Here is a 23,196-nt window from a genome sequence, read left to right as displayed (position 1 = left end):
TGGGAGTAGGCTGCAAACCGAATGATCCGGAAACGCAGAGAATGACCTGACAGATTTACAAATAAACAAAAAAAACAATAATGTCCCCCCTGCAGAACGCTCTGAAATTAGCATCGAGTCAACGAGGGAGCTCACATCCCTCAAGCGTCGGGCACGGCGCGTCCGTGTCCGAGGAACTTGATCTGAGTCCGTGTGGTGGAAGAGGTGGGGAGCGTGATGAAAGCACAAGAGCTGTCAGCAGCCGTGTTTCATTCCCAGAACTGACCACATGCTGCTCCACACTCACACTGTTTTGATAACGGAAGGGCACCTTCCTCTGGATCCTATGGTGCCTCTTTCCACCACAAAAAAACCCAGCCCCCAAAAAATTCAAAATATTTCACAGAGAAGATCAGCCAAACAACTTCTCTTTATGATTAATTAATCCTATCCTACGAATATCACAGGATATCTTTCCATATATTTTTTATGACTTTCCCCTTCTCTGTCTTTACCAGTTGTACATTTTTCCAGGTGTGATCGTGCAGTTGCCCCACTGAGAATAGCGGGACTGTGTGATTACACTTGCTAATGAATAGCGCTCAGCTGACACCTGAGCTAATGTATTTCACGACGCCTCATCTTCAGGAATAAAAGTCAGGATTGATTTGCGCTTATACAGAACACATCAGACAGAAAGCAGCACATAGTAATATATTGGCGCTGATGTGGACGGGGAGGGGTGGGGGGGGGGGGGGGGGGTGGCGACGGGACAAAATGCCAGAGGGTTTCAGCGTCGGAGCCACCTCCTCGCGTGGATATTGATCTGGTCTGCAGAACCTTCTGTTCTCCCAGGTAATAAAGCAGCGTATCGATCTATCGGCGGACGGCGGTTGCCTTTCGTCTTTTCTTCTTGTGTTCTCTGTTTCGGTCCACTGCTATGTCCCTGGGATGGATGAGACTGATCTACCAGGAATGCGCTAGTCCCTTCCCTCATGTCCTCCCTCCTCATCCCTCCATCCTCATTCCCTCCCTCTTCATCCCATGTATTGTAACTAAGTAATCTGAAGGATTATTTACTCATGCAGACCTCCTCCACAATCCCAAAACAGCAGTCCTGGTGCCCTCTCCACTAAAGCACCCTTTTGGTTCCTTATCTTTGTTTTATTTTTTGTGAATTCTCCTTCTCGCGCTTTGCGTCTACACTAAAATATAGATAATTGCCAAATCCCATGAATCAATAACATATGTCAGAATCACTGTGTTGGGTTAAATGATTAAACTTGAATTACAAGTCAAAAGTGAACCCAACATAATCATCTCTCCTTGAACAGAACAGAAGAACAGGCAAGTCAAACCGCCGCTGCTGATTGGCAGCTAAAGAAAGGTCAGGTCCTCTGTTATCGTAGCTGGCCTCTCTCCACCCACTTCGAGTCTGTGGGGAGGGAAAAAAAGCTCTTTGATTAACAATAATTCAGTAATGAGTTCTGGATATAGGGCTACCTTCTTCTCCAGGATGTGAGCCCCTGTAATTGCGGAATAAACTGAACGTCAAACCTCATAATTACGGGTGACTACCTGGGGGTCCATTTTATTTAGCCTGATTGTTTCCCGAGAATGGTTCCTGTTCTATTCTGTCTTTTCTTTCAAATGACCAAATTGCCTTTGGTTTCTAAAAGCCCTGGAAGTGTCAGGTTCATTCCTTTTGGGACTTTATGCGAGGTCATGCAGTATGGTGTCTCGCTGTCTGTCGTGAAAAATGGCTGCAGGCACCTCAAACGGGGTGGGCGCCTTTCACCGTTGACGTTTTTCGACATTCACGCTGACATTCACGACGACTATCGGAGCCGCCCGCTCTCCGGCCCAATCTCGAGATCGCCGTCGGAATAGGAGGCCGCGTATTCACGGGTGGAGAGACGCACAAAAGAAACGGCGTCCGGCGCTCCTCGGCTGAGCAGCGTGCGGGGAGGGGGGCTTTTCACGGCGGTTATTATTCTCCTCCTGAGTGACAACCACCTATTCGAAAAGGGCGTCCTGACCTTCAGCAAAGCATCAAGCCCTCGCCGCCCATCGAGCCTCACATCGCCCTCCCGGCCCTCCTTGGCTTTGAACTTGTGGCACGGTTTGGGTTTGATAAGAGGAGCAGCCAAATGGAGGCGGTCCCTGCTGACCTTCACGAGTGCTTGAACCTTGCCTTCTCTCCGCCCTGACAGGTTCCCAGGCGATCCAGCCGGGGAACCGTGTTAGTAAACGAGATGTGACACCTTTCCCCTGACATCAGCACGGCCGGGGATGAGCCCGGGGGCGTCCGAGGGCAGGGACGTTGATCTGGTGTCGTCTCGCCGTGGGCTATAACGTGGGAAGTTTATCTAGTCTGTCAGGGTCAAAGAGACCCGTCGCTTTAGCTGGAAAACCAGATGGCGGCGCAGACAGCTTCCGTTTGGTGCCTCGAGTTTAGACGTGGACAGCTTCAGGTACACCGGTGGTATAGCTATGGTGTGTGCATGCTGCGAGGTAAATAGTTGTTTGCGGTGTTGTTTTTGACACAGTTCACAAGTGTTTCTATGACAACGTAAACTAAAGTATTACATACACAGGCGGAAACGAACTATCAGGATTCTGTGTCCACAAATCTAATGAAGGTTCATGCTTATTTCAACCTGATTATGCAATGGTTAATTGAATTCACTGTGCCGTTAAGGGATTTCAACTAATGCCTATTAGTGTTCAGACTCTGAAAGCTGAAATTTAGCTGTGGGAAAGGTGAACAAATGTCCTCACATTTCGTGTATTATTACATGATATTTTAATAACAATTTATCTACAAAACTGACTGACACCACTGTATTCTGGTCATCATGGAAATAGCACTGTCACTGAAGCAAAAGAACATATAAAAATTACAAACAACCATATTTGACCATATATCTTCAAAGTTCTCTTCATTCGTGTTCGGTGGATACTGTGTAAATGAGAAGGTCTGCGTTTGAACAAGATGGTCAATTTAATACCAAGAGAATTACATGTTGGAAATTGTAGATGTGTTGTTAATGGTTGTCATTTGTTTGTCTTCCAGCTGACAGTTTCTCCTGTGGCGAGTCCTTGCCACTCAACAAGAAGCAAACATCCCGGAACGTTCTCCATCTGTTCCCCGTTCTCCCCCCACACAGTTAACTGCACTATTTGGTGGCACTGTATGCTAATCCAGTCAGTTGTTGTCGCAACCGAAATCCACACTTTCAGGATGCGATCCAGGTGTCGCGGAGCCCTCCGCTTTCTCCTGGAAGCCCCCACCTCCTCAGAGATCCTCAGACAGCTGTTAGCTACACAGTTTGGTGGTCTCGTAATCCAAAGAGTTGGGCAAGCGTGCCCCGAAGGCCTGGAGGGAGGCGTGGATACGGACCACCTCGCTGGCAGTTAATTTGAGCCTGTGCCGCAGGAGGCAGGAGAACAGGTCCAGCCTCTGGGGCCCCGGAGGGGACAGCCGGTTGACTCGGTCCCTGATCTCCAGCAGCTGCAGCAGGGCCGAGTCCTGGGAGCCCTGGGTGTACGGGTAGTCCAGCTGCAGGATCAGGTCGCGGATGGCTTCCGGGTCAAAGTGCATGCTGTAGCCGAACACCTGGATGCTGTTGATCTTCATGTAGCCCAGGTTCCGCGAGGCGTCCACCATCTCCAGAGGCTCGTAGTAAACAGTGTCGTTCCCGGGCACGGCCCCGCCCCCCCCCTGCGTCTTGATCCGGCTCCTCAGGTAAATGTGGATGGTCTCGAAGAAGGTCTTCCACCGGTTCCCCAGGGTGAGCGTCCAGTTGAAGCACTCCAGCGGGAGGTCCAGCTTCGTGGCCTGCCAGTCCGGGAAGCTGTTCTCACTCACGGGGATGTACCAGCTCTCCGAGTGGCTGCCCCCGAACGGGTTGATGTAGAGGGTGAGCACGGGCTCCAGGGTGCTGTTCTTGGTGAGGCACACCTGCATGGACACGCCCAGCAGCATGTGGACGTGGCTGGACTTGTACTTGTTGCTCTTGAGCGTCAGCAGCATCCTCTTCCTCCACGACGGGTCGAACCAGCTGTTGAGGCGCATGTCGTTGCTGATGAAGATGGCGTGCACCTGCGGGCAGACACACACACACACAGAGGTGAAGCCGTCGCCTCAATGTATCCGACCATCCTGTGTAGGCTGGCAAAGACGATACACTTTTGCTCTGATCTTTCAGTGGTTCCCAATCATTCAGTATCATAACAGAACTCAGTTGCAATGGAAAGAAAGGTGTAAGAGTGTCCGCCGAACGACGTCGTTTACCTCCAGCCTTCGGTCGGCTCTCTGGAGAAGGTAGCGCAGCTCCAGGTCCTGAAGGTCCGTCTCGAAGCCCAGGTAGTTCTCCGTGGAGTCGGCCACCGTCGGCCTGCAGAGCCCCTGCACCAGGGCGTAGCCCGGGTTGCAGCTCCCGCAGCGGGTGTGGTTGTCCGGGGCGCAGGCGGCGCAGGCGTGGCCCTCCCCGGTGGAGCACGGCGGAGGGGCCTGGCAGGGGCTGTGCTCGTGGCTGCAGGAGCATCTGCGGAGCTCCTCGGAGAAGGAGCCCAGCTGGTTGTTCTCGGAGCAGTAGAGGAGAGACTGGAAGTGGTTCAGCCAGTACGACTGGGGCCTGGGAGAGACGCAGGCACGCCCGCACACAGACACACACACACAAACACACACACACAGGGACACTCAAACACATGTACAAGCACAAATGTTCGCATTCGTCTAATTTGACATGAGTTTGACATAGACCACTCACGTTCCTGTGTCGATTCACTGGTTGACGATATGTTACATATCTTATTATATCTTATAAGGGATGATAGTGTTATCATAGAAATGGAGCAACATGGAGCGTGAACGTCTACTTAAATGTAACGTCTCACACATCAGAACTTGAAACACCGTCTCTGAAATATCTAAACGGCCATTAAACAAGAGATAAATGATCGACGGCGGTGTACGGCACTTGCACAGCACCAGGAACGACCAGAGAGCCCCACTTGCATCATTAGGTCTAATGGTGAAAGTTTGAGCGCCAACTGTACTTTTTTTTTTTTACAAACTCTCGAAATCTTATCATTATTCCACTTCGAAAACCGAGTTGCATTCTCCCAGTGGATGATCCCTTCATAATTGTCAGCACAGTGGAGCTGGCCCCGGGAAGTGGAATCAATCACGTATCTCTCATCTGTCTGAAGTGCAGGGAGCGGGGCGTAGTGGAACCTTTCAAGTGCTGCGCTCCACTCCCAGGCAAACTGACAAACATTCCACTCTCTGACTCAGTAGCCTATGGAGATTTACCTCTTAAAAAACAAAAAGAAAGAGTCAAGAATGTGACGCCAGCTTTACGTTGGGCGCACCACCCCAAAACGTAGACAAACAAAGAACAAACATGCAGCCTTCCTTCCTCTCCCTCTTAGAGGAGGCGGGATTATCAGCTTCCCGGGTCGGCGGTAAAAGTGTCGTTTGACTCGTGTTGACAGGTGTGGGTGGGGCTTGTGGTTGGTGTAGGCGGGGCAGCTCACCGTCCAATGGGGAGGCGGATGCTGGGCTGTCTATGGCACCTCTTGCTGAGGCTGAAGAGCTTGAAGACGACCCGCTGGGCTCTCCTGAAGAGCAGACGCATGTTGTTCTCCAGCTGCTCGTAGCGCCACTGGAACACGCCGTCCAGGGACCACAGGTGCTGGATCGTGGTCGAGTTCAGGAAGATGTTCTGGGGAAGCCTCGTCAGAAAGGTTTTGAACTCGTCTGTCGAGAAGACGGTGGACGGGTTGTTACAACAGAGTGAAGACTCCACAGGTCTTGTGTGAGACAAGTCAGAATGGCGATGAAATGTGTAAACCATGCTCAAGGCAGTCTGTTCTGCCACAAACCGACGAGGATGCTTTCAGAACCATTACAAACATTAGTAGTCTAATCCTAACCCCCCCAAAAAATGTCAGTAGCCACTACATTTCTGAAGCCTAAAGGACAACAGGGATAACGGGACCGCTTTGACACCACCGTCTCCACGGAGACGCTCCTCCCCCCTGGCATGTTTTGCTGCTGAGCGAAGCAGAAAGTTGAGCGTCTTTGACATCGCTCAGTGAAGGGCGAGTTTACGACATTCAGCAGACCTGGCAGTCTGTCTCCCTCTGCTCTTAAAACATAAAGTTTTGAAAGTAATTGCACTTAGAGATGTTTTCGGCCAAATTTAAGAGGAAAAAAGGCATCCATTTAGGTTTCACCCCTGCATTAATGACCCCGACGAGATGACCCACCACCGCAGCAATACACAAACATTGTGCTAAGTGCTCTCATTCATAAGGTCCTACTCTGGTGATAGCAAAATGCCGGACTGGCAATAAATGAGGTTTACAGCTGATTAATCTCCTTCACACATATTGTAAACTCCCCGCTTTTTATTTTCCAACCCTGCCACGCTGTTGATTTGTGGCGCGCAGATCGCATGCCAAGTTTCACAATTCAGACGGTTCAGCCCCGTAAAGTGCAGCGTCTGGAGCCCTTCATCCTCCTCGCATCTCTCACCGGGTCGAGCGCGGGACGACACCCTTCCCCCTTCATCCCTTACCGAAACGTCATCCCTTTCTTCTCAAAGCCTCAAGACGGGCCTCCGCGTCGACACCCCGGCGGTTTTCGAAGAAAGCGTCATTTATAACGGGCGCGCCGAGCGGCGCGTCACGTGACAAGGTCCTTCCTTCCTGTTTTCATCCCCTCACCTGAATCCTCGAACTCTCTGTAGAGCGTCCCCCAGGTCTCCGTGACGCGCCTGAGGCTCTCCTCCATGGCCTGGATGTCCGTGTAGGGGCAGTTGCATTCTGGGAACTTCGGGTCGCACCTGCACCAGCAGTCGTTGTCTTTGCAGACGAAGGCGCCCTCGCCGTTGCAGGCGATGTAGCTGAGCGCCGCTCGGACGAAGCTGCCGCGCAGGTAGTCGGGCAGAATCACCTGCAACCCTGTTGAAAACCAAACGGCCGCATTTGACGGACATCGTCAAATTGCGCCGTTTTGCTCTGTGAGTCTGACATGCAAATGCTATGAGGCATGAAGGCAAAAACGACACAAACCTTGAAGATGAACCTTGTTCTCTGGACTCTGAACCAATACAGAACTCACAGAATCCAGGTTGTCATAGTTACTGCAGCCAAGAGGGCCTGTCCGGGTCTCTGTTACCTGGGCAACAACAAACAGGACACATTTTTCAAGAATTCCTTTTAAACATCAACATAGCCAGCGAGAGTGTTATATAAATGTATTCCATGCAGCATACATTTAGGTTCCAACAGTTTGCATGCTTTGGCATTCCTCTAAATGGCCGTGTGCGTGGATTTCTTTCAAATCATGTCGTTTTTTTCCCCAACACCCCCTCTCACTGCCTGAGGCGATGCCATTGTGGCAGACGATTCCCCAAAGCACCCCGAAGATCTCAACAAGAGTGAGAAAAACAGTTGTCCTGGAAAGACTGAGATTTAGATGAACGGGAGGAAAAAACAAACGCGTTCCCTGGTGAGCGGTATTAATCCTCAGCCAGCTTCCTACTCTATGTGACTCACCGCCGAGGCCCGCGGTAGATGACCGTCACCAGAGTGAGGATGCGCCTGCTTAGACTCGCGGTGCGGAGCACGGGAAAAGTGCCCTTTGCTTTCTAAAGCGCCGTGTCTACATGCAGATAGCTCTCACGAGGAACAACACTTCTCTTGACATCTCGGGCAACTCGAGGAACTGTTGATTGTTTTTTACACGCCCACGCTCACCGAATGGGACAGCCAATGGCACTGCTAGAGTTGGCCAACATCTCCGCAGTGATATTTATCTCCCGTCTACAGACTGAGGGAGCCAAACTGACCTTAGCCACGGCCATCTTTGACGGAACCTCTCCTCATTGGCAAAGAGAGGAACTGATTATGATCCATCTAGTGTTGCCAGTGCAGTCAGCGACAGACGAAGAGAGAGACACCGATTGATTCCCATATTTCTTCCTTTGTGAGAGTGGGCCACCATCGTTAGCCCAGAGAAGCGCCCGTGACCGGCCCGTCACAGAGCAGTTGGTGGGTGGTGACTGATGGATGAGGCGAATCGATGGTCGTCAATTCCATCAGCAGCACAATCAAGAAGAGCCCAGAGGAGGCAGAACTCAACACCGCAAAAGAGAAATATCGTCGAGCGATTCAGTCGAACCCCCGAGAACAGCAGCCTGAGGGGAGGGACTGGAGGGGCTGACCGGGTGGTGATTGGGGGGAGGGTCTGGAGGGGGGTGGGTGGTGACTGGGGGGGGGGAAGGACTGGAGCGATCAGGAGGCATCTGAGCGTGATTTTTTTACTTTTTACTGTGAATCCCACACTTCTTCTGTGAGGGATTCCAACAGGAGCAAATAAAGAACAACCGCCAACTTTTCAGGACCCTCGAATATTGAATCTGTACGGACCGTTATTTGATAAACCACAGGATATTCCATATGGCAGAACATTGACTGATGAGCGGGGCATTCAATTTCCTCCACTGAAAGCAGCTGCCATTCGGTGCAGATACATTCTGTCATACTACAGAACGCCTAATGGCCCATTATTAGCCACCTGTATCCCAGCAGAACGGCTGTTTGGTGAGGGAGAGGCTTCTGGAAAGGACTTCGACTCGTTTTTTTTTTTTTTTTTCGTGGCCTTCGGGGCTTGAGGGAGCGAAACCAACATCTACGGTGTTGACAAGAACAAGCCGTTCCTGTCTGAGGCAGATTAGTGGTAGTGAAACGAAGGAAATGAGGAAAAGACAAGGCTGTTTAAGGCGGCCACGAAACGCAAACGGCGGCTCCCCAGCCGGAGACGGGAGGCGCGTGGCGTCGACAGAGAAAACGTGTCGTCGCGGCCCCGGTGACGATCTTCAAAGTCTTCCCTCAGAGACGTCAATACGAAGCCGACGCATTGTTGCGATAGTCCCCGCCGCTTTGAAAGTCGGTCTCATTCTTCATCGTTCCCGGAGACACACTGGCAACAGTTGCTCAGGTCAGGTGGGGATATCGACATCAATTTATTCCGGAAAATTGTCAAATCATAACAAAAATGATCCCCGCCGCTTTAAAACAGCTTGAGTCGTTACTCATTATACCAACAGCCCGCTCTGAACAGAGGACACACCGTGACTCCTTGAAGGGGCACCAGATTTCCACAACCACTACCCAGCACAACAGAACTCTAACTGGCTTTTCCTCTGAAATGAGCTCCGAAATTTCCCTTCCACACACCAGCAGCAGGGGACCTGAAGTTCTCCCCCCCCCCCCCCCATCCCCCCTCGATTTTCCGGAACCCGCTCCATTTCTCTCCCCGTACAGCCGAGCGCTTAGCGGTGCCTGTCCCGGCCGCGCGGGAGTCCGCGCCACCGCAGGAAATGATGCCTGAGCGCCAGAGTATGACGGGGGGCTGCCATTCGCTCCCCTCCGGCGAGGGGTCCTCCCCCGCGCGGCGCTCTCTCCTGTCAGTCACGCCGGCGCGCCTGAAAGGGAGGAGGGCGCCGCCACCTCGCAGGCGGGGGAAGCAGCAAAGCACGTCTGACCGCCACCGCCGCGGTGAGACCGCACCGACCTTCGAGCCTTGTCGCAGGACGGGAGGGGGGGGGGGGGGGGGTGGGGGGTGGACAACAATTCGCGATGGGCTCTGTGAAGTTGACACACGCTGTTCTCTGTAACTGTGCCCTCGTATCATTATCCACGCTGGAAGTCAAACACGTCTGTAGACTTACTTTTTCCCTCCTATCCAGTAGTGCCGCCCTCCTACCGAGCGACCGTACACAGTCATTCACTGTTTTTCAGGTAAACGTCCCTTGTCATGACTACAAGGAGAGCACCAACTATGATCTCTCTAGTCTGAGAGTTGTCGCGTTGGGAGCTGTGAGTCTCTTTCTCTAACACTGTTGTAATTACATAACTTCCTGACTGTCACTATCTATGTTTACATTCTTGTGCTCTATAAAAGATGGTCCTCCGGCTTTCAGAGCAGAGAGAGACATGATTGAGACCTAAGCCTGGTGTTGTGTTGCCATGTATTGTCAGAGGTCTGGTTTTCTCTCCCAATCTGCAGATTGATAATACGATTGATAATACTTCCATCAGAACTCAACTGAACGTAATCACTCCGTTTATGAAGAGACGGACAAAACCCTTTCTTCATCACATCCGACAGTCCATAGGTGAGGGGCGTGCAGCTTACCTTGATGGCGGTGGAGGCTATCTGGATGTGGTGCAGCTTGCGCAGGGTGCTCTCCCTGTCGATGAAGTAGGAGGCCGCCAGCTGGTGAAGAGCCTCCAGACTCACTGAGGAAGAGTTCCCAGAGCCCGAGAAATCGCTCACGTCCGCCTTCTTGCTCAATTTACGCTTGTCCACGAATATCGTTAAGGCCTCTTCTCCTGCAAACACAATGGGGTAGACGTTTCTCACATCGCGGCACTGTTTGGACATTGTGCACATTGTTCGTCTCGCAAAGTGACAGAGTTGCATCGATAAATATACAGCGCTTCATTAGCGAAATCAATCGTCTGACGCAAAGATTTATATGGGTGCTTGGAAACGTTTGTTTTAGCACAAGTAGTGGCTTTGAGAAAAAAAAAGTCTGGCTTTCCTTTCTCTACAAGAGAACTCTAGTCTCTATTTTTGGTATTTCATGAAGTCCATATGTTTGCGAGCCCGGAGAGGCAGCCCGTTTACAACCCACACAACCCATGTCTGGCTCTGCCCCAAAGTCCCAGATCCTCATTTTCATCTTTTCATACCACTCTGAATTGGCTGTGTGCCAGAACTTGGAGTTGCAATGCTTGTATAAGATCTGTCTTTCTTTTTTTCTCTCTTTTTTTTCCGCATCACACGGACTCAATCATAACCAAGACCTTTCCAGGGTCCAGGCAACAGGGGCCTCAGTAATCGACAAGTGTTGCTCTCTAAAAGGAAAGCCATTCTGTCCGCGTTCTAGACATGCACAGGGATTTGGAACTGAAATGAGATCCTCTCCCGTAAAGAGCACCAAGTGCCCTCCCTCCCTCCCTCACCCCCCTCCCTCACCCCCTTCCCTCAAGCCCCCTCCCTCACTCCCTTCCCTCACCCCCTCCCTCACCCCCCTCCGACCTTGTCTCTCAAACATCCAGCTATCAACTGAACACCAGTCCACGTGATGCAGATTTACTAAAATAGCTTTTTTTAATTGTCTTTGTTCCTATCAAATCATTGTGCCGCAGCGTTTTGAATCAGCGCTCTGCTGGTGAAGCTGGCTCATCTCACATCTTCTCCCCAGACCTCAGATGCGTTGCTGCCCTAACCGTTTCTACCACCTGCATAACGTTCACAGGGTTACAAAGACAGGTTAGCTTACCTCCTAGCGTGGCCGACAACAGGAAGTGGGTTCCGTACTTCCTGATCAGGTTGTCGGTGATCATCTGGGTGGTGGGCCGACGGCCGAGGAGGCGGATGTTGCGGACGAAATCTGGAGTCAGAGGCAACGGCGACTCCAGGAAGTCTCTCCTCTCCACGGCCAAGTTGTTCACCTTCCACCTCCCAAACTCCCTGGAACACATGCAGACCACAGGGGGTGGGGGGTGGGGGGATATGTGAAACTGCCATTGGAGGCGGGTGTCAGGTAAACAAGACCATGGTTAATGATGTGTTTTTATATGAAAGTGCGTCTGGCAGGGACGTGGAGAGGTGAGTCTTCAGGGGCAGCTGCCACATCGCATATCCACATCATTAGCTTAAAGTTCTGAGAGAGAGAGAGAGAGAGAGAGCGACAGCTAAAGACATGGAGAATGAGAAAGAAAAAGGGCGGCGAGATGGGGGAGAAAGAGAGGGATAACTGAGGAGAGAGAGAATGAGAGAAAAAGAGTGGAAAACGATAGGGACAGAGAGAGGTCTAGGAGAGAGGGAGAGAGGTAGAGTTAAAGAAAGGGAGAGGAATAAAAGAGAGAGTGGAGTGATGGTGAGCAACAGTAGCCTACAGGAGGCTGAGATCCAAAGCAGGTATCGTTCGGAGGTGGAATGTGGCCGGGGAGGAAACAGTCCTCAAAACCTGCAGCTGTCAGGTGCACTCCTTAATAGTCACATCATGATTCTTCACCTCCTGTCAAAAATAGCCCCTGAAGAAGTAAAGAAAAGACCGATAGAAATGGCCCAATCCCTGAAATCCACCTATTAGTAAAAGAAAAAGTACGAGAAAGGTGTTCGGAAAATGCTAACTGGCATGTGAAAGTTATGAACGCTCAACAGCTAAACAAAACATTTCAATAATCCTCAGTGAATCTGACTTTGTTTTGTTTCCATTTGCTATTATGTGAAGCCAGTTGTTGCAACCTTGAGTGTGATACCATCACTGTTTGTGTTAATTTGTTGTTCTTTAGTAATTACAGTACCAAAGAGCTTGTTCGTTTTAATTGCCTCTGACAGATTGAGATGATATTTCAGTGAATCAGGTCAAACAGAGCATGGTTTTGCTTGCCACTGTTGGCTTCAGGCTACTGTACTACACAGCCATAAATTGGCAATTTGCGCGGCCTTGTAAAATGTAACAAGTACAAGCTCTACTGCCAGCTTTCCTCCTAGTTTCGTTCTTGTCTTTCATTTTTCTCTCTGACTTGAGTGTACGTCTCGACTGAAGCAAATGTACATAGGCACTCACACATTCTACGCACATATATTATTCACAACCTCACATAACACAACGCGGAGCTGCAATTGCACTTACAGCGCTATTAAGCACTTTGGATAAAAGCATCAACGAACTGGCATTTCTGGAATTGTATAATGTTGATCATGTAGGAAATATAACGCACACTGAACTACTGTTCAATCCCCGTTCTAAATGACGCATCGTACTGGAAGGTAAAGGCTTGACTGTTCTAATCAGAGAAGGCCGGGCAACCTTGGCTGTTCATGATGGATGGAGAGAGAGGGGTCTTTTGAAAGGGTATATATCACATTAAACCAGGAGTAATGACGGAACCTCTCCCGCCCCCCCGCCCCGACATGTTTGATTGATTCATCCGAGGTGAGCCCCTAAATTCACTCCGCCTCTGACGGAGCTTTTGAGAATTAGGAAGATGCTTGAAACGCACTCCTTGTCAGGATTCTCATCAGAATAGAGTTGTTCGCTTCTGACAGACGCTGTGTAAATAAATAAAGCGCAAGTCAAAGCCATTCGCGCATTCTTGTGGTACGGGCTGGCGAAATTCCTGTACTGTGGGATCACGGTCTGCTCACTGTTTTGCTGTGTCAACAGGCCACACGCCTACTTTTGACATTGTGCTTTTAAGATGTGGATCGTGAATAATTCTTAGGACAAATATGTGTAGTGTAGCCATTCGTCTTCAGCTCATTACGCAACGTGCAACTAACTGCCCTCCACAGTTGGGCTTCTACAGAGCTCCACTTTGCTTTCCTGTGGCGTGAGGGCTCACTAGTTGAAAGACACAGCACGTTGAAAGTAAGCGCACAGGGGAGCAGGAACGGGTGGAGAAAGTGAATCCTGAAATCCGTTCTGTCGTTGGGTTCTCCAGTTATCGTTGACTATGATAAGCTAGCCCTGTCTTATCTTAAACCCCCCGATAGGCCAAATGGTTCATCCTACAGGGAACGAACGAAATGAAATGGATTTCACCATGATGCTAAAACCAGGGGGGAGGGGTCTAAAGACTTGCTTGGTACTGGAGTAGTCATTATTGATATCTAGGCCATCTTCGCAAACTAAAAAAAAACAATCTAAAAGGTGACATGGCAAATTTGTTTTCCTACTGACATCATCAGGTTATTTCACAGAGCTGAAACTGAACAGAGAATAAAAATAGTGGGATGGGTCTCACATCTTCTACAGGATTTCAAACTGCTTCCTGTCAGCTATCAGGGAGTTGTCAGCTACATCTTTCATAATCCAATATCTAGGTGATGTGTTTGATCTCATACGCAGTATCTCATAAGCATATGAGAGGCTTAAATATGTTTTTATAATAGCATTCTTCAAGTGTTTGTATATGGCTTATTCCAACAAACAAATCCAACTAAAATCTATTATTTTTAGATATAACCTTGACAAGCATCACATCCATGTACGGCACGCCACAAGCAGTGTGGCTAAAACACGGTAGACACACGTGATACATATGTTCATGCGTGTCGGCACCCTAGTGCATGGCAACGCTCCCATGGTAACGGCTTCTATCGACAGGTGGCCGAACGGTACCCCCTCCTCCTCTTGGTGTTCGCTGGAGAAGTCATATACTTCCCTTGCCAAAGCAGTCTCTGCTGTGATGAACCACAGAAGAAGAAAAAAAACTCAGACTATTTCCTAGGACTCATTAAAAAACTTTCAAATTCAATCAGTAACACTGGTGGAAATTTGAAAGAAGTATGAGATGGTGAGATTTCATTATCCCAAAGTTGTTGTCGTAACACACCACTGTGACTAGAAGCACCACTTTTAGTTATTCATCTTCTCTCTGTCATTGAGGATTATTAGAATTTAGCAGAAGTTCAAACTGCAGAGGAGGAGATGCAGTTTTTGAAAAGAATATTGTCACTTTTAATCTGCTCAGGTCTGTTTTTCCCAGAAATTATAAAGTATTGGCCAGGGAATAGATTGTCAGGAACGTAAAGTAATTGGAAGCAAATAAACCGAGCTAGACAGGAGTGTTTGGCTATACTGCTATCACTGTGAATTAGTAATGGACATATTGACATTTTTCATATTAACTGGGACACATCCAGCAGAGCAATTACCATCTCATCTGTTTAAACCCACAAATGTCCACAGCATCATAGGTGAAAGCTTAGCTAAAAAGCAAAACATCAGATTTAATCCCACTTCCCAGAAAGCCTGTTAGGACTACGGCCCATCATTGATATGTGGAGGGCCAGGAACCATCCTTGACGTACGGAAATCTCTGAGGGAAGATTAAGAGAGGAGAACAGACTGGAAACATCAGTAACAATGTTCTACAACTCGGTGCTAAGGGGCCACTGGGGGAGGGCGAGGGGGGGGGGGGGGCGGGGAAGGGTGTGACCTCACCCCTGTTTCCATGTGAACACCTGCTTTGTCCCTGTGGTTCTAAACAGGCCCTGCTCTGCATTCGGAACAGATACATCCCGCTCTAATTGGACGCGGGCGATCTCGATCCAGGTCAAACGTATAGCGGCTTCTAACAGCCGTGAGATGGCCAACCAGGCGAGGAAAGCCATCACAGGTAGGTAGTTACTCGTGACACCTGACATCGTCATGGTCCTGACTCGAAAACAGAGAACGCAGCAGAACAAAAAAAACGTCAAATAATGATCTTTCAACCACCCAGTATGATGGGACTTCGAAATGGAAATGCTACAGCAATGCCTTAATGGCTATACACATTAGCAACTGCGGTCGTCAAAACAAATGTGGTCTCGTATAATAACCTACAATGCTGGTCTGGGATTTGATACAGAGAGCACACATCTGACGGTACAGATGATCAGCCTATCCAAAACAGATAGGGTTTCATAATATCATGGCTGGCTGTAACCTCGGAGGCCTCAAACCCAACCTTGTAGCAGACAGTACCCTCTCCGGGGAGTCTGTGATAATGCAGAGTAATAAGTATTAAGAGCTCACTAATCACTCGGCCCCGCGATAAGACTATTAATCTTACCACCCGCGTGGCGGGGCTGGGATGGACCAGGCTTGAGCCAGAGGAGAAAATATGAAAAAGCTTTGACGCGCACGCCAAGCCGCCCGAGCCGTAAAACACCCCAGCGCCGATCCATAGATGTCACATTGCCGTCTGCTATTTCCTCTCGCCTGCTCAATATCCTGCCAAGCGATGATGGGTTTGATTTATGACGCAATTTACACCCTTCATTCCATCGCAAACCAATACCTGTAAATGTGTTAACATCGTGACAAATCTTCTTCTTCTTTTTTTTTGGCGCCAATCAACATAATCTACTTACCAGAGCCTTTGGGAAGCCTAATAAATGTTCGCAAGATAACATCCTGGTGCAAAATAACAAGGTGCCTCTGGCGCATGGCGCTTCGGCAGCGAAATGAGGGGATTTGTAAACAAACTTTTGAAGTATCCTTTTCCAGCACCTCAGCCAGGGGAGAGAGTAGCGCTGAATGCATGTTACTGTTCATGCTCACCGCAGCTATCAATCACAACCAGTAAGTCATGTGGCTGTTTTATGTGACGAGAGCACCTGTGCTGATTGACTGCCCTACATCTTTTCTTCTGTTACATTTCACCTGGATCCGTGTCGTTTTATGAACCTTGGTCTCGTATGTCAAATCACCGACACGCATTAGAGAGCACCTCTGATGGCCTTTTCCGCAACTAGCAGGCAACTCTCCCTCAAAGCGCTAGAAATGATCAAACGATTAGGAAAACTAACTATCAAAGCCAATCCTCCTCTACTCTTGCCGAGCCACAGTTGTGTGGATCACTCAGGGGAATTGAACTACAGAGAACACGACTTCACCACAGACTCGCCAGAAACGACCCTCAGGGCCATCCGGCAAGACTACGACGTCACAGCTGACTGTCTTTGAGCCCTGCCTTGCTCATTGTCATGTTCCCTTACGTTTCCTCCGTCCGCCTGACGGGGCCCAGGGCATCTCGCCTCCTTCCCCTTCGAGACGTGCTCACCTGTAGATCTTGTATCGGGTGGAAAAGCCCTGGCGGTTCCTCTCCACAAAGTCGGTGTACTCCTGGGAGTGGTGGAAGGGGCCCTTGTCCGACAGGAGCCAGTCCAGGGGCCCGCCCGGCTGCTCGTTGGGGAGGCTGTCCACGGCTGCGGCCAGGAGCCACATCCAGGCCCAGCAGTGCAGGCGGAGGCTGGGGAGCCCCCATGGAGCCATCAGAGGATGGGGGGGGGGGGGGGGGAGCGATGGGGGGGGGGAGAGGGGGGAGCGAGGGAGGCGGAGGAGGAGGAGGAGAAGGAGGGGGAGGCGATCAGCAGCCACAGTCACACGTCAGTTTTCTCCTCCACTGGGAACACCTGGGGAGCTGCATACCCTCACGTTCCCCTGAGCACCTGTGGGAGAGAGCACACACAGACACACACACACACACACAGACACACACGCAGACAGGCAGGCAACACACATGGACATTGAGTCAGACAATCCGAGACGGTACGGATCCAAAGATTTTCATTTGCGCCGTGACTCACACAGGCAGGGAGCTGTAAAAGGAAACAAGTGTCTCTGCTGTTCATTCCTGAGGTATACACGTTGGGTTCCATTCGCAATGTGTTATTTGACTCGTATGCAGCTGTGCCTCGACAGGCTTCATCCGTGATGGATGATGAGGCGGCGTTCGAGAGAGCCGAAATGCCAACCTTCGAAAGCCAATTGGTATTAAAAAACAAATCGCTCTTTTGCATCAACGAGTGAAGGAAGAGCGTGACACTGCCATAGCGCATCACCAGTCGTGTTGTCAGAAAACCTGCCGGTGTAGCCCTTGTCCAGGGCCTAGACTATTCTTCAGTTCCCTCCTAAGGGTTGTCAATCATCCCCAGCAGCTGTGACCGAGCCAGATGCTTTGATGAAAAAAAAAAGTCCCATTACACTATTCTGATGACAATCTATCAAGTGAAGTCAGCCATGTGACCACATGCATGGAAGGGTTTCAAAAATCCTTTTTTTTCTTCTCGCAAACAGCGCCAGTGCCAACTAGGACTGTGTGGGTGGGTGTGTAGGCGTGTGTGTGTGTGTGTGTCGGGGGGCCCTGGTGTGTGCGTTGGGGTGGGTGTGTCGAAAGGGAGCAGAAGGTTTAGGAATTCCAGAGACGGAGAGAAAGAGATATAACGAGACGAAAAGAGAGATGGAGCGAGAGGGAGAGAGAAAGCAAGATGGGGGTTAATTACCGATATTTGACCTCACAGGAAGATGTGGACTTGGTCGTTTTATGAGCTGAGATGAGTCACATTGGCATTCACTCCAAAATTGATTTCAGTCTATGTTTCCGGGCATCACTCTGCTGTCTCGCCCTGTCTGACCCTGTGTGTGTGTGTGTGTGTGTGTGTGTGTGTGTGTGTGTGCGCGTGCGTGTGTGGGGGTGTGTATGTGCGTGTGTCAGGACGAAATGGAACAGTGGGTGTAATTCACAGATAAGTGGATCCGAACACAGACCCCCCCATCTCAATCTACAATGCTTTTTCGCTGTGATTACACCGGCTTTAAAAGCTCGGGTGTTTTGCTGCATGACATCCAATTCGTCAGTGCAGACAGTAGTGCATGGCCATGCATATTGATCAGGGGGGGTTAGAGTGGGGGGCGGGGAGGGGGGGGGGGTGGAGGGGGGGGATCTGTGGTGTTACTGAGCAGGAAGACACCATCCGGACAGTGTGAGATTCTCAATGCAGGGATAAGGGGTTGGGGGGGTAGTTGTGTGTGTGTGTGTGTGTGTGTGGGGGGGGGGGGGAGGGGGGCGGGGGGCGTGTTGGTGGGGGGTGGAGGGGGGTTTGCGATGCCAAAGGAGAGTGTGTGCGTTTCTCCACGATTACTCTTTCAACAACAACTTTCGCCTGTTTGTTAAACAGAGAGAGGGTGTTTTTGCCTCTCCCCCTGCTCTGATTTGAAGGGGTTGGAGGCATGTTTGCATAATGCCTGATGCCACAGAGCCCCCCTCGTCTCCACGCTCATACCAGAGGCTTTGGTGTACAGTGCTTTCTTGTTTGGCAGCCATTGTGAAAAAGTGACCTTGCACAAAGGGGACTGTCCGCCCTGTTAATATCAGTGCAGGCTAGAGGGGTCATGTTTAAAGACTGTTTAATCCCATCATCCCACAGGCAAGACGCCAAAAGCTGATACAGGAAGAGAAGCTTGCTCTGCTCTTTCTCTTTCTCTGTGGTGCTCCCTTTTCTGTCTCTTCCCCTCCCTTTCTCTCTCTGTCTCTCTCTCTCTCTCTGCCTCTCTCTCTGCCTCTCTCTCTCTGTCTCTCTCTCTCTCTCTCTGGCTCTGGTTCTCTATCTTTCACTTTTACTCTTTTTTTTTTTTCTCTCACTGTCTCTCCATCTCTCTCCTCCTCGCCATGTTTCTCTCTTTCTCTTCTCTGTCTGCTTCTCCCTCTTTTTCTCCCCCCCTCTCTCGGTTGATCTCATTCTCCTCCCCAATCTCTCTGGCTCTCTCTCCGACACTCCCTCTCTCTCTGGGTCTCTCTGACTCTCTCTCTCTCTCTCTCTCTCCGACACTCCCTCCCTCTCCGGCTCTCCCCTCTGGCCGTGGGAACCTGCTCAATATGAGAGTCCTGCATGTAAACATGAATCTGTTTGCAACCACATAATCTCATTATCAGACACACAGCAGGCCGATTGTGGTTATTATCTGTGGCGATGACGCCACGTACATGTCATTCCCACTTTACAAGGGTATTACTTGATAACACCCGTACGCAAACACAACCATGTCATCAAACTCGGTTTAAAACGCTCACGTTCGAGCCGCGAGCAGCATGCATAATCTTTGCACGACAAATAGAATGTCTGTCGAGTAAAAAGGCTTTTTCATTATCAGGAATGGGAGAGCACAACCATTCCACATGCTACACTGGGATATGATTGTACACAACCGGGTCCTGCTTTAACCTCGGGCACTACGCCCCGACTGAGTACAAGCTGTGCGTGTGCGCTAAAGTGCGTGTGTGCTCATCCAAAGCCTTCAGATCCGCCTTTTGAGGGGAGCCAACCGAAATGGTTGTTCTTACAGGATGCCAAGACCGGCTGCATTCAGAGAAGCCTGAGTCACTCAGGTGATCCTGATGTGCCGATGGGCCGATCAGACGACAGCCCGTGCGCGCGAAACGTTGCACGATAAAAGTTGCCGAAAGTCCAAGAAAAACGAGTTAACTCTTTCGTCGCGGATGGTTCTTTCTCAAAGTTAAACAAATGCCTTCCCATGACTGAATGACTGTTGGGAGAAGGGACAGATTCCTCTGCCTCTCTTAGCCGAACGCCCGCGCTTGGAGGCCATCCCAGGGGTTAGATTTACAGTCCGCGTTCGTCGGAAGGCACAATCACCTCAGCCTTGTCACACGACACGCCATTTTTCACTCAAGCTTTTCCATTCAGCATTGTTTGTGCAGGAAATATACCGGGTTTCCATTAGTGGGAAAACACACAGAATCCAATGTGTCATTTAAATGGTGCATGTGACAAGGTCATGTTTATTTCTCTTGGGTGTGTGGCAAAGGGGTTATTTCCTTTTTGAACTACTGATATTCTGGCACTAAAACAGAGAAGCATTTTAGACAAATGGCCATTCAGATGACTTAATGCCCATCTGCTAAGAAACTCTGTACAGCTTTTATGACCACCGTCCAGCATTACAACGAGGCATATTCATTAGGAGCAACTGACTATTAGCCATTCTAGATTAAGGTGATACTTAGTAACACTCAGGACAAGGTACCGGTTTTAATGCCTCTATGAATGTGGCATTCCTTCAGGTAGTTCCAGCTAGTCTAGAATAACTGTTTCACCTCTCTCCTCCAGTCCAGTTCACTCCCTGCCATAACAAGACTGCACCAAAAGATAGTCTGCCAAACCCAGACAAATGTACGACCTGACTTCTCCAGCAAACCATGAAATGCCAAATGAAGACACCCGACATGTAAAAGCTGTGCAGGGCTGGGGATTTAGAGGGAAATGCCAGGGTCTCATTTGAACACGGCGGCTAACCCAAACCAGGGCTTCTCTAATCCTGGCTCAGCTGACTCATGTCATCTCAGCCTCACTGTTCTGTGACTGCGTCGTGGGAGATATCTGTCATCGCCTTTTCTCATATCTTCCTTGTCCAACCGAGCAGGAGAATGACATTGGACAAATCAACGTCTTCATAATCAATCGGATTATTTCGATGGATTCGGGGCAATCTCCTGGGTGTGATATTTAAATGGGTCCTCGGTCATTTGCGGTTGCTGGCGTCCCCTTCCAAGCACACATGCACATACTGTATGCCCACAGAAAAAAAAGACCACGGTGTCTGTTACTAGTGGCTTACTTTACTGACTCTGTCCCCGCTGCCGGAAAGAAATCTTAGACAACACCTTGGGGTTTACCCGAAAGAGTTTGGACAAAGTCCTATAAAAGTGCCGACGTGACCAGAATATTGTGTTGTGTTGTTAAATCAGCCGCCTTGTTGACTGGCACCTAATGTTCTCTACAGGAATGTATCTGTTCCTCCAGACTCTGGCTAACCACAATGTACAACGTTCAGTCCAGCTCTGGCTTCTGGAAGATACTGCATGGTTGATGAGATTTGGGCACTCCCCAACCTAATCTGTCTAAAGCATTTCTGCAGACAGAGTCACAGGATGGGGCTGGATACAGAGCATTCAGACCTCTGAACATCTGTTCAGGCACTATCCGTTAGGACACCGGCGACATGTTGACACTGGGCTCTGTGTGTGTGTGTGTGTGTGTATTCTCCTTCAGGAATCCAGCATTGCGATTCCTTGGCTTCTGCAACTATGCAAATTGGTCCGACTTTCTTTTTGTCGTTTCTCCAGTTTGAATGCATATCAATGGAGAGAGAGAGGGGGGGGAGAGGGAGGAGGAGGGGCGGAGAGGAGAGGAGGGGTGAATGGTTGGCGGGGATTTGATTAAAAGGTTTCATTAGAATTGCTTCAACAGGATCCAATTTGTAACTCCTGTACTTTCAAACTTGTCTTCCAGCCACCCCCAAAACCGCCTTCAAAGTGTCGAAACAGGAACTGATAAACCATACATCCTCCCTTCAGTGCTGACTAACGAGATTTCTTGGCCCTAATTAACCTAGTTATCTTTCCTCCCACGACTGTCAACAATACCTCTCTCTCTAGCGCCGGGGGGGGGGGCTCACTTCTGTGTGAAATTACAATCTGCATGTCTGCAGGTCACACTTGTTCCCCGTTTACAAATCAACACAAAAGGCAGAGTGGTCCCGATGGACGCCCTGACATACATATGGTAACCTGAATGCAGCGCAACTCAGGCGCAGTGGCTAAGATGGGGGCTTCCAATCTCATCGTCATAGTGACAAATGGACTTCTGCAGACGGTATTATCCCTGCAATCAGGACACCGCGGAAGAACCTAGAGGGTGTCACATGAAAGCAAGAATCCACTGCTATTATCGTTGGATTCCTTTTTTTATTGACCGCTCTTCAAGTTTAGCTACTATTTCAGAAACAAGAAGCGCGCCAACACTGAAAGCAACCCCTCTTCCTGACATGTGTCAGTCAGTGTATATAGTCTTATATAAGTATCATCCCTGCGGTATTTGATGACTAAATCGAAAATCGCACGCCCATCAGTGCAACACAAACAACCTACGATGGACTTCTGCAAGGCCGTAAAGCAAAACCTTGCTACGGCCTCCCTGCTGAGATGAGGAAGTTTCATCAGACACAATACATGTGTGTGGTGAGTACAATGGATACTCAGCATTCAAACTGGATTTAATCAATTAGTTTCTGAGTGTGTGTATGTGTTTGTGTAAATTAAAGGGAGTAAACTCTGAGTTATATTGGAATTGGATTTTTTGGAATGGAAGTGGAATAAAAAATCCACCCCAAATCGATTAAAACAACATAAAAATCCAGCTTGTGAAGTCTGTGCTGGAAAAGCAATGTGGGAAAAGCTACCTTAATTATGGCTATTCGGCTCGTAAAGTTCTCACTTGTACATTTTTATTTGGCTGCATATCACAGTGGGGCTGGAAACAGAAAGGAGAAAAGTGTCTATGAATTGCAGTAAAACACATATAGAGCTCTCTTAAAAACCTCCAGTCAGTGGCCTGCCTCTGAAAGGTCTAAGGGTTCCTCCTAAATGAGAACCAGTAAGAAAAACAATCAAAGTTTAAACGGAATGAACAGAATTGCTAGTGAATTATTTGTTGGGCATTGAGAGAGACGGAGAGAGAGAGAGAGGCGGGGAGATAGAGAGCGAGTGGGAGATGGAAAGAAACAGAGAGAGAGAGGGAGAGAGAGAGAGGGGGAGCTTTCATAACCTTTAATAATTGAACAAATGAATATGCATGTATTCTGTCTCGCAAAACTTTGTTGAAATAAGCCAGTTCCGCCCTCGGCCTCTCTGTTTTTTATCTCGTGAAGATGGAGAAGGACAGGAGCCGACAGGGATAAGATCTATTCTTTTGTCCCGCCCCCCCTTTACCTATCATCCTGTCTCTGACTCCTCTTCCCTCTTTCTCTCCTCTGTCACTTCAGATCC

At 49.4% G+C, this 23,196-nt stretch overlaps 1 protein-coding gene across 1 annotated transcript; it reads right to left on the bottom strand.

The window, feature by feature from the left end:
- Window positions 1-3,298: 3,298 nt before the first annotated feature.
- Window positions 3,299-16,844, bottom strand: LOC136936843 (BMP/retinoic acid-inducible neural-specific protein 3-like). The gene is made up of 8 exons (XM_067230494.1): window positions 16,633-16,844; window positions 11,349-11,539; window positions 10,196-10,392; window positions 7,066-7,171; window positions 6,718-6,954; window positions 5,524-5,746; window positions 4,277-4,619; window positions 3,299-4,084 (listed from the first exon to the last, which is right to left on the bottom strand). Exons 1-8 carry the CDS (start codon window positions 16,842-16,844, stop codon window positions 3,299-3,301), a joined length of 2,295 nt encoding a protein of 764 aa, XP_067086595.1.
- Between the last annotated feature and the right edge of the window lie 6,352 nt (window positions 16,845-23,196).

Source organism: Osmerus mordax, chromosome 27, assembly GCF_038355195.1.
Source record: "Osmerus mordax isolate fOsmMor3 chromosome 27, fOsmMor3.pri, whole genome shotgun sequence".
NCBI classification, from domain to species: Eukaryota; Metazoa; Chordata; class Actinopteri; order Osmeriformes; family Osmeridae; genus Osmerus; species Osmerus mordax.
Note: the sequence above shows the minus strand (reverse complement) of the source record. Positions and strands in the feature narration are given on the sequence as shown.

Coding starts and splice junctions, on each gene's coding strand:
- LOC136936843 (XM_067230494.1), bottom strand. CDS start 16,844: ATGGCTCCATGGGGGCTCCCCAGCCTCCGCCTGCACTGCTGGGCCTGG. Junction 11,540..16,632: donor ACCCGATACAAGATCTACAG/GTGAGCACGTCT, acceptor CATGTGTTCCAG/GGAGTTTGGGAGGTGGAAGG. Junction 5,747..6,717: donor CAGAGAGTTCGAGGATTCAG/GTGAGGGGATGA, acceptor TCTTCTCGACAG/ACGAGTTCAAAACCTTTCTG.